The sequence below is a fragment of the Trichomonas vaginalis genome (assembly GCF_026262505.1).
Source record: "Trichomonas vaginalis G3 chromosome Unknown ctg_94, whole genome shotgun sequence".
NCBI lineage: Eukaryota > Parabasalia > Trichomonadida > Trichomonadidae > Trichomonas > Trichomonas vaginalis.
The window spans coordinates 208-12,162 of NW_026529181.1; the positions used below are offsets into that span (position 1 = coordinate 208).

The following is an 11,955-nucleotide window of genomic DNA, read 5'->3' on the forward strand; positions in this document are numbered from 1 at the left end:
AGAAATATAAAGAGACTTTCGGCATTGTTAAAACTTTTGATATCCTCAGCGAAGAAATAGAAGCTACAAAACTGTTTAGGATTTCAAATATACATCGTACAATTCATGTAAAACGCTTGTGAAAAAAAGAGGTGAAAAATTAGGTGAAAAAAGAGGTGAAATCTCACCTCTTCACCTAAATTATATTTTTGGTCATTTACACTCATTTACGAAGAAGTTATGACAAAGTCAAGACCCTTTGGGTCTCGCCGCTTAGCGGCTGAGGGTGAAAAATTAGGTGAAAAAAGAGGTGAAATCTCACCTCTTCACCTAAATTATATTTTTGGTCAAAGCTTCCACGAGAGAAAAGATTCCTCATTCGCTAAGGATTCCAAAAATGAAAAAATCATTGATTTCGGCTGAGAAAAAACAGCAAAACCCTTCTTCCACGGGAACAAAGAAATAAAGAAGAAATAAAGTAAATTTTTTATTTATTCCCGTGGAAGATAGAGCACTTTTATGACACTTTTTATTCACGACAAACAAGACAAATAAAGAAAATAAGAAAATACGGCGCTGTCGCGGTTCGAACCACAGACCCTGACCCCTCCATAACACCACCTTAGACCACTGTGCTACGTAGCCTGTCGACATAAGATTTTATAAATTGCATATTTGACGTAAATTTATTTCCATCTGGCTTCCCACTGCATAAGATATTCATACGTGTTTGTAAGACATTCATTAAACTTCTTTTCTATTGCATCTAATCTTGCGTTATTTTTTTCAATAACTTGTCTGTATTCTTCATCATCTCCAGCAGTGTTTGGGTCTTCACGTTTAAAATATTCATTGTTAACCAATTTTTTATCTACAAATTTTATTAGTGTTTGATTCACTTCGTTATGATAACGGTCATATTCTTTCAATACGTAAGTGAAGACAAAATGCGTCGTACCTTCAATCTTAAAGCTTAAAGAACTTTCAACACAGTTTTGAGGGTCTGTTAGTGCGTCAATGAGATAGTATTCGAAGTCAGTCAATAATCTTTTTAAAGTCATTTCATACAGGATAAAATTTAATGTTGTGAAGAAATAGTGTTTATCTCAAAAAAAATAAAGTTAGTTTTTATTTTATTTATTTTTTTATCCTGTATGTAAAGACAGATATGTCAACATTAGAGAACACAACAACTGCCATCGTTCATGAAGCCATAAATGAAGAATACGAATACATACAGTATAACAAACAGTTACGTCTCATTCGTTCAGTCAAAGATGATATGTATCAAATGCAAAGTATAATGAACGCTCTTCGTTCTACAAAGCAAGCATATCATTGGTTTGAAAACCAACAGGCAAAAGAACTTTTAGAAGAATTTCCTCATATGATTGCTTCCCTCGGAAAACCGAGGGAAGAGATTCCGTACGAAAATCGCAAGAATTTGGCTCCTGGTTTGAAAGGTTATTATGTTCATAGACTTTTAGTAAATGCTGTAGCAATGTGGGCTTCACCTCGTTATGCTTGTTATATTTTCATGATGTTAGATGAACTATATAAAGCAGAACGTGGAGAGATGGAAAAGAAACTTCAAGCAAAAGATGAAGTCATTGAATCCAAAGACAAAAGCATACAGAAAAGAATACCACGTTCAGTACCAAAAGGAAAGGAAAAAAGCTATAAGTATATGATTTACGCTGAAGAGATGGAGAATGAAGAAGATAAAGATATGGTTATGTTGCATTTAGTCAGAAGAAACAACAAGAGCTTTTATGACCTTGCTAAGATTTACAAATCTGACAGAAACTGGTTCTATCGTGAAAACTTACCGATTTCAATGACACCGAATGAGCAAATAAAAGAAATTGTCAAAAATACTCTTCCTCAAACACACTATGATATGAAAGGTTGTACAATACTTACATTCAAAGAAGACTTACCATTACTGAAGGAAAAAATAACAGAATATTTCGATAACTTCAAAGAGGAAGAATGAAGTCACGACAACATTAACGAAGAAGTCACGACAACATTAACGAAGAGAGAATGAGGTGAAAAAACAGGTGAAATCTCACCTCTTCACCAAAAATATATTTTTGCTTAAATAGCTTCAGGGTCAATTTCTTCAACCATTTCACTTCCTTCGTCAATGTCAATAGAAGCTTCTTCAACCTTTGGTAAGAATTTCTGTATAACATCTTTGTTCGTTATTGTCTTCAGAGATGAAGGATAATATTTCACATTTGTTTCACCCTTCTTATATTCTTTCTGTTCGGAAAGATTCATAGCAATACTGAAGAAGTCAATGTTAGAGTTCTTTATGACAGTATAATGAGTATCTTTGACATTCACGAAGAAACTCTTTTGTTTCAAAACTACTGCTAACTCTTGTGAAGTATAACGTTTGCGGTCAATGACGATAGCTAATGGTCTGACATACTGACCAAACTTAGATTCTTTCACAAACTTCTTGTTAAAGATAATATTAACATTTGAAGCATTATTGAACTCATTCTTGATGGCAGTAGCGAGAGCATTGTATGAAAAGAACTTGCAATCTTGCATGTGTTTCATTAAAATAAAAATATTAAATTATTTTGAAAAATAACTTAAAAAAAATGTAATCTAATTTTTCAAAAAATATTTTTTTATTTCCTACTAAAGATGTATCGGAAGTTGTCTAAGTTAGAACACTCGGAAATAAAACAACTTCTTACAGAAGCTAATATAGATGTTGCAAAACATTACGCGACAAACAAAAAAGCACTCGCTGACTTCATTAAAGACTATAATGGTGCAATAAGTTATGATAGAATTCATGAGTTCATAAAGCCGCAACGCGGCGAGGACGAAGTCCATGCAAGAGCATTTCCTTTAAATGACATTGCTATTGACTTATATCATAGACGTTCAGTACCTCATGAAGTAAGAAGAGAAATGTTTGACATAACAAATGCAAACGTTGGTGAAACAGAAGAGAGACGACACACTGAAACAACAGAGAAGAGAGATGTTTAAAAGTGCTATAGAACAAGTTCGTAAAGCTAACGATGTCATTCGTTCCATTGACGACAAACCAAAAGAAGGTGAGAGATGGTTAAAGAAAGATGAAGAGAATAGGAAGAGAAATGTGAAGTCAGGCAATAGACTCATTGACTTTAACATCGAAGCTTTAGATGAACCAAACAGAGACTACTTACACAAACATTTCGGTAAGGTTTTCATGAGACTCTTAGAGAAAATTAAAATAAACTCACAACAGAGATGGATGGTATGTTATAAACTTGGTGGAAAGTATGAATGTTCTACGTTAAACCTCAATAATATTGGAACATTACTACATCAGCTCTTGAAGGAGAACTTTATATCAGAGATAGAAGCAAATGCTGCAGGTATTGTTGAAATGCACTATGACTTCTTCTTGACAAACATAAAGAATCTTACTGAAATAAAGATGTATGATTTAACAGAATATGAAGGCTTAACGATGTCAGATGTAAAGAAAGGCAAACCAAAAAAGAGACCATATAGAGATGAAAGCACACTGACAAATGACCAGAAAGCCATTTTGGAAGCTCTTAAGCAAACAGGAAACCCAGATAGAAAGCTTTTGGAAAAATTGGTGAAAAGAAGTTTTATAAGAAGAGAAGCGGTCAGTTATGGAAGTATCTTTGCACATTACCTATAAATCTTGAACGCTACCAAATCTTCAATGAACTGAACAAAAGAACTGCAACACTTATGACAGAGACAATTGTTTCGTTTATGCTTGCATTCAGGCTGGAGTAAATGAAGAAACTATTGACCACATGAGAGAAGTCATTCGTGTTAGAGACTTTCCTCAAAGTAAAGTACAAGAAATTTCTGACGCAACAGGTATAGCATTTAATGTTACCATTGGTTATTTCAATGACTCAAGACATAATGAAATAAAGAGATATATACCAAAAGAATGCGAAACTGTTAGAACTATTGACTTACTTCTTGTTGAAGACCACTACATGCTAAATGAAAGACTTCCAATGACAACATACTTCATTCGAAACTATATAGAAATCTTGAAAGCTTGTGGTGGAATGAACATTGAGAAACAGATGAAGATTATATACAAAGAGAGAGAATAAATATGTAGTTCGTTATGATAGAACAACACCGTTATGGGATGTTATGAAAACATTGTGGGAGTGCAAATATTTCGAACCTATTTCTTATGGAGAACTTTTCACATATACTACTGACTTATATAAACAGAACCTTGCACCATTTAAAGATTTGACATATGCTCCAAAGTATTGTGTACAACTGAAGAAGAAAGCAGAGTCAAAAGAAGTAAATAAAGCTAAATGTAAATTCATACCTGAGCACGTTTTCTTTGCTGACTTTGAGTGTAGTACGGATGGCTTTCATAAAGCTTTTAACATCTGTTATGACAGTGAAGATGGTTCAGTTAGTGAAAGCATTTGGGGTCAAAACTGTGCAACAGAATTTTTGGAAAGACTTCCTGACAAGAGTTTAATATATTTCCATAACCTCAGTTATGATATAAACTTCATCTTAAGACACATGACAGAAGTGAAAGGAACTCCCATCATTAAAGGTTCACGAACAATGCAAATAACTGGTTTATATAAAGGACGGGCAATTATTATAAAAGACTCTTACAGTGTTATAAATAAGAAGCTTAAACTATTTCCTGCTATGTTTAACTTACAAACAGGACCGAAAGAAGTATTTCCATATAACTACTACAGCAGTGTTTTGTTAGCAAATGACAACAGAACTGGTGTCATTTCTGAAGCATGTAAGTTTATCCATGATGCAGATACATTTATGAAGAACATAGATTCCATCAAAGGTTGCAGAATAGATGAAACCACTTCGACTTAGAAAAATATAGCACGTTTTACTGCAAACAAGATGTAAGAATTTTAAGAGAAGGTTTTGTAAAGTTCCGCAATGACTTATTGAAAGAGTTTGATTTAAACGTTTATGACTACGTTAGTATTTGTTCTATTGCTAACAAATTGTTTGAGAACAGAGTATACTTCCCGAATGGAAATCTTTATGACCTCTCAAATAAACCAAGAGAATTTATTTCGAGATGCATTCAAGGTGGAAGATGTATGTTGTCAGATAACATGAAACAAAAGAGCAAAAAGAAACTCATTGCTGACTTCGACACTGTTTCATTATATCCTTCAGCTATAGCAAGACTTTATACTTTAGAAGGTATTCCAAAAGTATTGAAGGATGAGATGTTAAGCACAGAGTATCTCATGAGACATTTATTCGATGATGACCAAAAGGAACCCATTGGTGAAAAGTTTATGTCTGGCTTCTTTGTTCTCATTAAGATAACAGAGATTGGTATACCCAGACACTTTCATTTAATAGTTTGCGACCCTGAACTAAATCCAGAACTTAACGTTCCAAGAAGTTCAAACACTTGCTGTCTCATGTATGTTGACCATATAACATTACAAGACCTCATAAAATATCAAGGTGTCAAATGTGAAGTGTTGCAAGGATACTATTACGATGGAAACAGAGATATGAGAATAAGAGATGAAGTAAAGAAGTTGTTTGAGTTAAGGTTAAAGTATAAGAAAGAAGGAAACCCCTTACAAGAAATTATAAAACTCATTCTGAACAGCATTTATGGCAAAACTATTCTATCTCCTATTGAGTCAAAAATAACCATAGTAAATGACAAAGATGCTATAAGATATGCTATAAGAAATTACAACCATATAGTGAAGTTCGAAGGTTTGGATGGTTCAGATAAAACTATTTTCAAGCTAACGAAAAGCATTTGCAGACACTTTAACTTCTGTCCACTTGGTGTTAATATTCTGTCTATGTCAAAACGTATTATGAATGAAGTATTCTGTACTGCAGAGGACATGGGTCTTCAAATATTTTACCAGGATACCGACAGTATGCACTTATATAATGAAGACATCCCAAAGCTTGCAGCAGAGTTTAAGAAGAGATATGGTCGCGAACTTATAGGAAAGAACCTTGGTCAATTTCATAGCGACTTTGCAGAAATAACACCTGGAAAACAAAGTTTAGCTTATAAAAGTATTTTCTGTGGAAAGAAGACCTACATAGACTTACTCACTAACGATTTAAATGAAGTTGCATTTCACTGCAGAATGAAAGGCGTGAAGCAAGATGTTATTGCTTTAACCGCTAATGAAATGTTTCCTGAAGCTATACAATGCTATTACAATGAAGATAAGAACATTCACATACCTGTTGGAACATATGACAAAGACTCTGAGTTCAGTTTAATGAAACTTTACAAAGCACTTTATGATGGTCAAGAGATTGCATTCGACTTATGTAAGTCATGTCAACCTTGCTTTGCTGAAAAGTTCAACTTTTCAATAACGACTAAAACAAGCTTTATTCGTAAGTTGAAGTTCTGAGGTCATGGGCTTCGCCCTTGCCGCTAGCGGCTTATTTTTGTCAGCAATGAGGTCATGAATGAGGTCATGAATGAGGTCATTCGTGATAAAAATAAAGCTAGCGTAGATTTTACAATACTGCGATGGTAGAGTTTAAGAGTTGTGCTTCAATGTAGAGACAGTCCTTATGGTCTGGAGGCAAGAACACTGGACATTTATGGTCATGAGTGGAGAACATGTCTATCCAAAACTCACGATTGAAGCCAGTTAATTTATAGTATTTAGGGTTAGGAAGTGGTGAAGTTCTTGTATGACCAATGAACTCATTTTCAACTCGCCTTACTTAAGTTTAATATAATATAGCTTGCTTTCTATCCCAAATGCCAGGTGTTACAATCTTTGAAAATTCATTTTTCCTCGGAAGCATTGCATCATAATTGAAAACATTCTTAAAATCATCACTTGGTTCGGAGATTTGAAATCTTATACGTAATGGATTTTTTTCTTTAGCGACTTCATTGAATGGTGAGAATACAATGAATTGACAGTCATGAGTTCCATCTTCATTTTCATTAAATTCATAATGAAAGTCTATAAGTTGTGGCTGACTACCTTCTTCTTTCAGTTGTGCAAGAAACTCACGTAAAGGCTGTAAAGTTTGTACTTCAATGTTGAACTTTTTCTCGAACATCTCATTAAATGAAATCATACATTGCAACAATGTTGTATCGTCTTTAAAGTATTTGTATATGTGAATGTTTTGGGCGCTTAAAGACTGTTCGTCATTTTCTATCTCGACTTGAAGTATAAAGTCAACCTTTCTGAAAGCACGTGTTATATACATAGATGTTATGCCAATGTACTTCTCTTCATTTATGTTCACAATCCAGTCTGTTGGAAACTTAAACGTTACTCTGTTCCCCTTTATTTTGACGTCAGGGTTTTCACTACTGAACGCAACAGATAAAGGTATTTGTCTATACATTTAGTTCGGATAAAAATAAACCATTTACTCTTTCTTTGCTTCAGCTTCTTTGCTTCTTCTTTGCTTCAGCTTCTTCTCTAGCTTTTTTGCCAGCAAACGTGGGTTTTTGTCTTCCAGCAGCTAATGCAGCAAGTTGTTTTTCACTAAGTTTTCTCTTTGGTCTCTCTGGCTTTTGTTCTTGTTTTTGTTCCTTCAGTTCGGATAAAATTTGCTCACGAATTTCTTTCTTCAATGCTTCAACATCTATGACCCTTGGGTCTTGTCCGTAGGGCTTGTCTGAGTCATTTGACTGCAGATAAAAAACAAAATTAAAACTTTAACCGATGTAAAATGAGCTTGTCAAAATCAGAGCGAGAGTCTATTATATTAAATGACGCAAGAGGAATACAACATCCTTTCTATTACGTAAGTCAGAGTAAAGATGGTAAAATATACGTAAGAAAAAGAAAGGTTCCATTAGCGAATGCAGAGAGCGACAACATTAAGGTGCATGGCAAGGGTGAAGTCCACGAAGCCCATATAAAACCTTCTGTTCAAACTGAAAAGTCAATAGAACAGAAGAAAAGAAGCCAGATGTACTTTCAATAACGAACCAAGAGCTTATTGCAAAGTTCGTGAATTTCATTGAAAAACAAACCGAGTCAAAGAACCCTGACCCGCCAGTGAAAGAAGTTGAGACAAAAGAGAATGTACAGTTCATTGAAAATGTCAAGAAACAACTTCCACCACGAATGCCAAGAAGAAGAGTGAGAATAATGAAGTAAATAGATATTTTTATCTGAAGTAAATACATGCAGAACGAACAGTTAAACGAATTTACTCCAGCAGAGCATATTCATCAGATTCGCTCATATTTCGATATCATAGACAATGCAGTTCAAATTGGTGACACTAATAGAAAATATTCTGACGCAAAGATTCCATCACAACCTGGAACTGCTAAAGATAACACATGGGTAACATTCAATCTCTCACCTCCTGGTGAAAATATGTTGGACCTTTACAATACATTCATTACGTATAAAATGGAAGGTCAATTTATTGTAGATAAAGAAATTGGTTCAGGTTCCAATAAAACAAACCCACCAGGATTTTGGATTGGTTTCGATGACGCTTTCTATGCAGTTGCTGGATATCAAATCCTTGCAAATGGTCGTATCGTATATTCTCAAGACAACGCAAGAGAAGAAGCATATATAACTTCAAACTCACAAACTACCGAACAAATAAAGAAAGTAGATGTTTTCTCAAAGACTCGACATGAAGATGTATGGAGTCATTCGGGAACATGCAGAACAGGACAAATTGTTAGTGGTCCAATTACAGCAGGAAAATCATTTGATTTTAAGCTTCGTTTAAGAATTCCTGTTAGAAGATTCCTTCCATTAGAAGCTATTCGATTTATTCCAGCTTTTGCAGGAAACATTCAGCTTAAAGTAAAGTTCAGTAGCGACGCCTTACAATGCACATCTATATCTGTAAATGATATCATTGCTTTCAATCCAACTCTTAAAGTTGCATTTGCTTCAGATTCAAATCCACCGACAAATAAATTTGTTCCATGGAATGAACCATTCACTATGATAACGAAGGCAGTAGAAGCTAGTGGAACAGTTACTATTACAACTGTAACCCAGCAACTATTTCGAACAAAGATGGATTTTAATGAATGTTTCATTCATCCAAAGTCATTCTCTTTAGACCCTAACATTTATACAGAACTTGTAGAACATTATACAAACGAGGCTTTATGTTTTCCTGTTAAAGTTATGGATTGGATTCCTATGGACGGTTCATTCTCAAAGAATACAGATAGTTCAAGTGCAACATTTACAGCAGCTTATACGCCTATTAATGTTAAAAGTATTTGGGCACTATTTAGAAAGAAAGACAACTATTATGTTAATTTTGAGAACCCTAAGTTTAAATATCTTCAGCTTTCCATGGGAGCTTATGGAAATATGCCTGCAGAACCTGAAAAATCATATGGACCTGTATTTTATGAAATGGTTGCGAACGCTTGCAATACAAACAATGATATGATAGGATTTAATGAAGATGTTATGAGGTCATTGGTGGATGATGGTAGTGTGGAACATAAATGGGATAGCTATGACAACACACATTTCTTATGTGGTTTTCCAACAGAAGTGGACTTTTGCTTCCAGCAAGGTCAAACATCTACTGCTCCAATAACATACAAATTGTCTGTTAAAGGACCTATTGAACTAGCAACTGAAAACGTACCAAAGCCACTTATTGGATTTATGAGGGATTGTTGCTTTGCCATTCAGGTGCGTGCTAATGGAATCCCAATAATAAGATTAGATGACTATAACTTAGCACGGACGACAGTGAGGAATAAAGGATGAACGTTTATTTTTAAAGCTTATAAATGAGTTCTTCATCAAGCTCTCGTGAACCTTCACCATCTATGAAACAAACTTTACCAAACGATTATGGAGCACCTATTGAATATTTCTTACGAGCTGCACAATGGCAAAGAGCAGTCTCACCAAGGTTAGGTGTTCCACCAGCTCCTGTCAAAAATAGCATTTGGTCAAGTCCTTATATAAGATATGGTCTCCCACTAGGTTTGCTAGCTACAGCAGGAGCAGTTATGATGTTGAAAAGAAATAAAGCAAATGTTGTAAATAATACTGAAGTAGCTGAAGTTAAACAAACTCCAACACCTTCACAAGCAAAACCTTCAATGACTCCTGAACCTATGGAAGTACAAACTCCTGTTCAAAAGTCAACTCCTAAACCGACTCCAACATTTAAACCAGAACCTACTCCTCAAATAAATCGTAAAACTCCTGCGTTTCCTTACTGAAAAAATAACGTTATTTTTATTTAATATTAAAATTTTTATTTGATTGAAATGACGACTAAAGTCACTGAAGCAATGAAACAAAAGTTTTTGGTAGAATACATTAAATCAGGAGCGGTTCCAGAAGGTTTTTACGTTCATACTATGAAGGATGGTAGAGTTCAGTTTAGAAAGATAAAGCAACCATTAGATAGAGAAGGAATATTTAAGGAAGATTAAACTTCATGAGGACAACATTGCTGAACTTAAGAAGAAGTTAGAAGAGTTGGAGAAAGGAAGAGAGTTATAAAGCAATGAATTCAATGGGTGAAAAAAGAGGTGAAAAAAGAGGTGAGATTCACCACTTCACTAAATTTATTTTTTGCTATGTTTTCATACGTGTGAGGGTGGTGATATCATTAATTTTAAGTTTATTTTTATTTTACTGAAAATTTTTATTTGGATGTAAATGACAGAACAAAAGCAACTCATTCGAATTCCACAGTATAACAAACATACATTTAAACATTTATTCTTCCTTCCTGAGCATAACATGTTCTTTCAAATACATCCGAGACCAGTTGACTTTTCATTGACTGTTTATAAAGATAGAAATAGTTATATCATTAAACCATACGATGACGAAGGTAAGTTATGTAAATTGTACGTTAAGAAGTTAGAGAAAGTTTATGGCTTCAAGTATGACTACAATAGGGTTAACACTGATGATGAAGATATTGAGGAAAATTTATGAGAACATTAGTGAAGTTGTTAGTGAGAACGATAGTGAGAACGTTTATTTTTACATTAGTGAGTTCGTTAGTGAAGTGAAGTGGGTGGTGGTTTTGTAAATATTTAAGGTTAAGTTAGTGTTTGTGTTTGTGTTGTAAAATATACGTTACCGGTTTCGTAAAGTGTCAAATTCACAAGTATTGGGTATGGTGGAACGCAGTGCCACCATACCCAACTAACCCATACTAACTACAGTCAGATGTCAGTTTTGTTGGATGGTATTTGTCAACGAATATTGTCAAAGCTGCTAAGATATCTAAAATAGCTTTGGACTGTAATGGTATGGCTTCACAGTATCTTGTGTTTTGACCGACAAATATTAGCCAGTATGGTGGTCCATCTTCTCTATACCTCGGAATGTTTTCCAAGATATCCATAAACCAAGCATTTGGTGTTGAACTAAAGATTTTTATCATGAGTGCTTTCTTTGTTGCTTTAGAAACATAGGGGTACTTGTTCGGATTCGTCATTTTTTATCCTATAAGAAATGGGTTTATTTGGCGCATTAGCAGGAGTTGCATCCAGATTTTTGCCCGCAGTTGGAACAATAGCCAGAGGTGTATTTGGAGTTGGAAGGAAGATTTTGAGTACATTAGGTATACTTAAAGAGAAAGCACAACCTATTATACAAACTGTACAGAAAGGTTGGGATGTAGCACGAGATGCAACAAATCTTATTCCAAATCCTGAAACAGAGGAAAAGTTCAAGGATGGATGGACAATGTAGGAAGACAAGCAGGAAACTATTATAACAAAGCAAATGACTACTATAACCAAGCAGGACACTATATGGACCAAGGTGAAAGATTCTTTAACAGAGGATATAACCATGCACAACAATGGGTAAACAATAACCAACCTCAACGCCTCAAACGTGGGGAATGTAAAGTTTTTTACTGAGATGAAATGAACAATACAGCATTGAGACAAATGGGTTCAAGATGGATTTGTCGACTTCCAGCAGTTACACAACG

General features: G+C 34.5%; 4 protein-coding genes and 4 pseudogenes across 8 annotated transcripts, besides 2 other annotated features; 7 read left to right on the forward strand and 1 right to left on the reverse strand.

The window, feature by feature from the left end:
- Positions 1 to 11,175: part of a mobile genetic element that runs on past the window's edge.
- TVAGG3_1072810 (KilA, N-terminal/APSES-type HTH, DNA-binding family) lies at positions 1,148 to 1,975 on the forward strand (the record flags this gene model as incomplete). Its single annotated transcript, XM_053888450.1, has 1 exon — positions 1,148 to 1,975. One exon carries the CDS (start codon positions 1,148 to 1,150, stop codon positions 1,973 to 1,975), a length of 828 nt encoding a protein of 275 aa, XP_053744418.1.
- On the reverse strand, positions 2,080 to 2,265 carry TVAGG3_1072820 (uncharacterized protein; the record flags this gene model as incomplete). The annotated part of the gene is made up of 1 exon (XM_053888451.1): positions 2,080 to 2,265. One exon carries the CDS (start codon positions 2,263 to 2,265, stop codon positions 2,080 to 2,082), a length of 186 nt encoding a protein of 61 aa, XP_053744419.1.
- TVAGG3_1072830 lies at positions 2,644 to 3,122 on the forward strand (annotated as a pseudogene). The gene has a single exon. A coding segment is annotated over exon 1 (479 nt).
- Positions 4,851 to 5,581, forward strand: TVAGG3_1072840 (annotated as a pseudogene). Its single transcript has one exon. A coding segment is annotated over exon 1 (731 nt).
- Positions 5,853 to 6,413, forward strand: TVAGG3_1072850 (organellar and viral DNA polymerase type B; the record flags this gene model as incomplete). Its single annotated transcript, XM_053888452.1, has 1 exon — positions 5,853 to 6,413. The coding sequence occupies one exon, from the start codon at positions 5,853 to 5,855 to the stop codon at positions 6,411 to 6,413; it is 561 nt and encodes a 186-aa protein (XP_053744420.1).
- TVAGG3_1072860 lies at positions 8,169 to 8,933 on the forward strand (annotated as a pseudogene). Its single transcript has one exon. A coding segment is annotated over exon 1 (765 nt).
- Positions 8,958 to 9,527, forward strand: TVAGG3_1072870 (annotated as a pseudogene). Its single transcript has one exon. A coding segment is annotated over exon 1 (570 nt).
- On the forward strand, positions 9,812 to 10,213 carry TVAGG3_1072880 (repellent protein 1 family; the record flags this gene model as incomplete). Its single annotated transcript, XM_053888453.1, has 1 exon — positions 9,812 to 10,213. One exon carries the CDS (start codon positions 9,812 to 9,814, stop codon positions 10,211 to 10,213), a length of 402 nt encoding a protein of 133 aa, XP_053744421.1.
- Positions 11,176 to 11,388: a mobile genetic element.
- Positions 11,389 to 11,955: the final 567 nt, after the last annotated feature.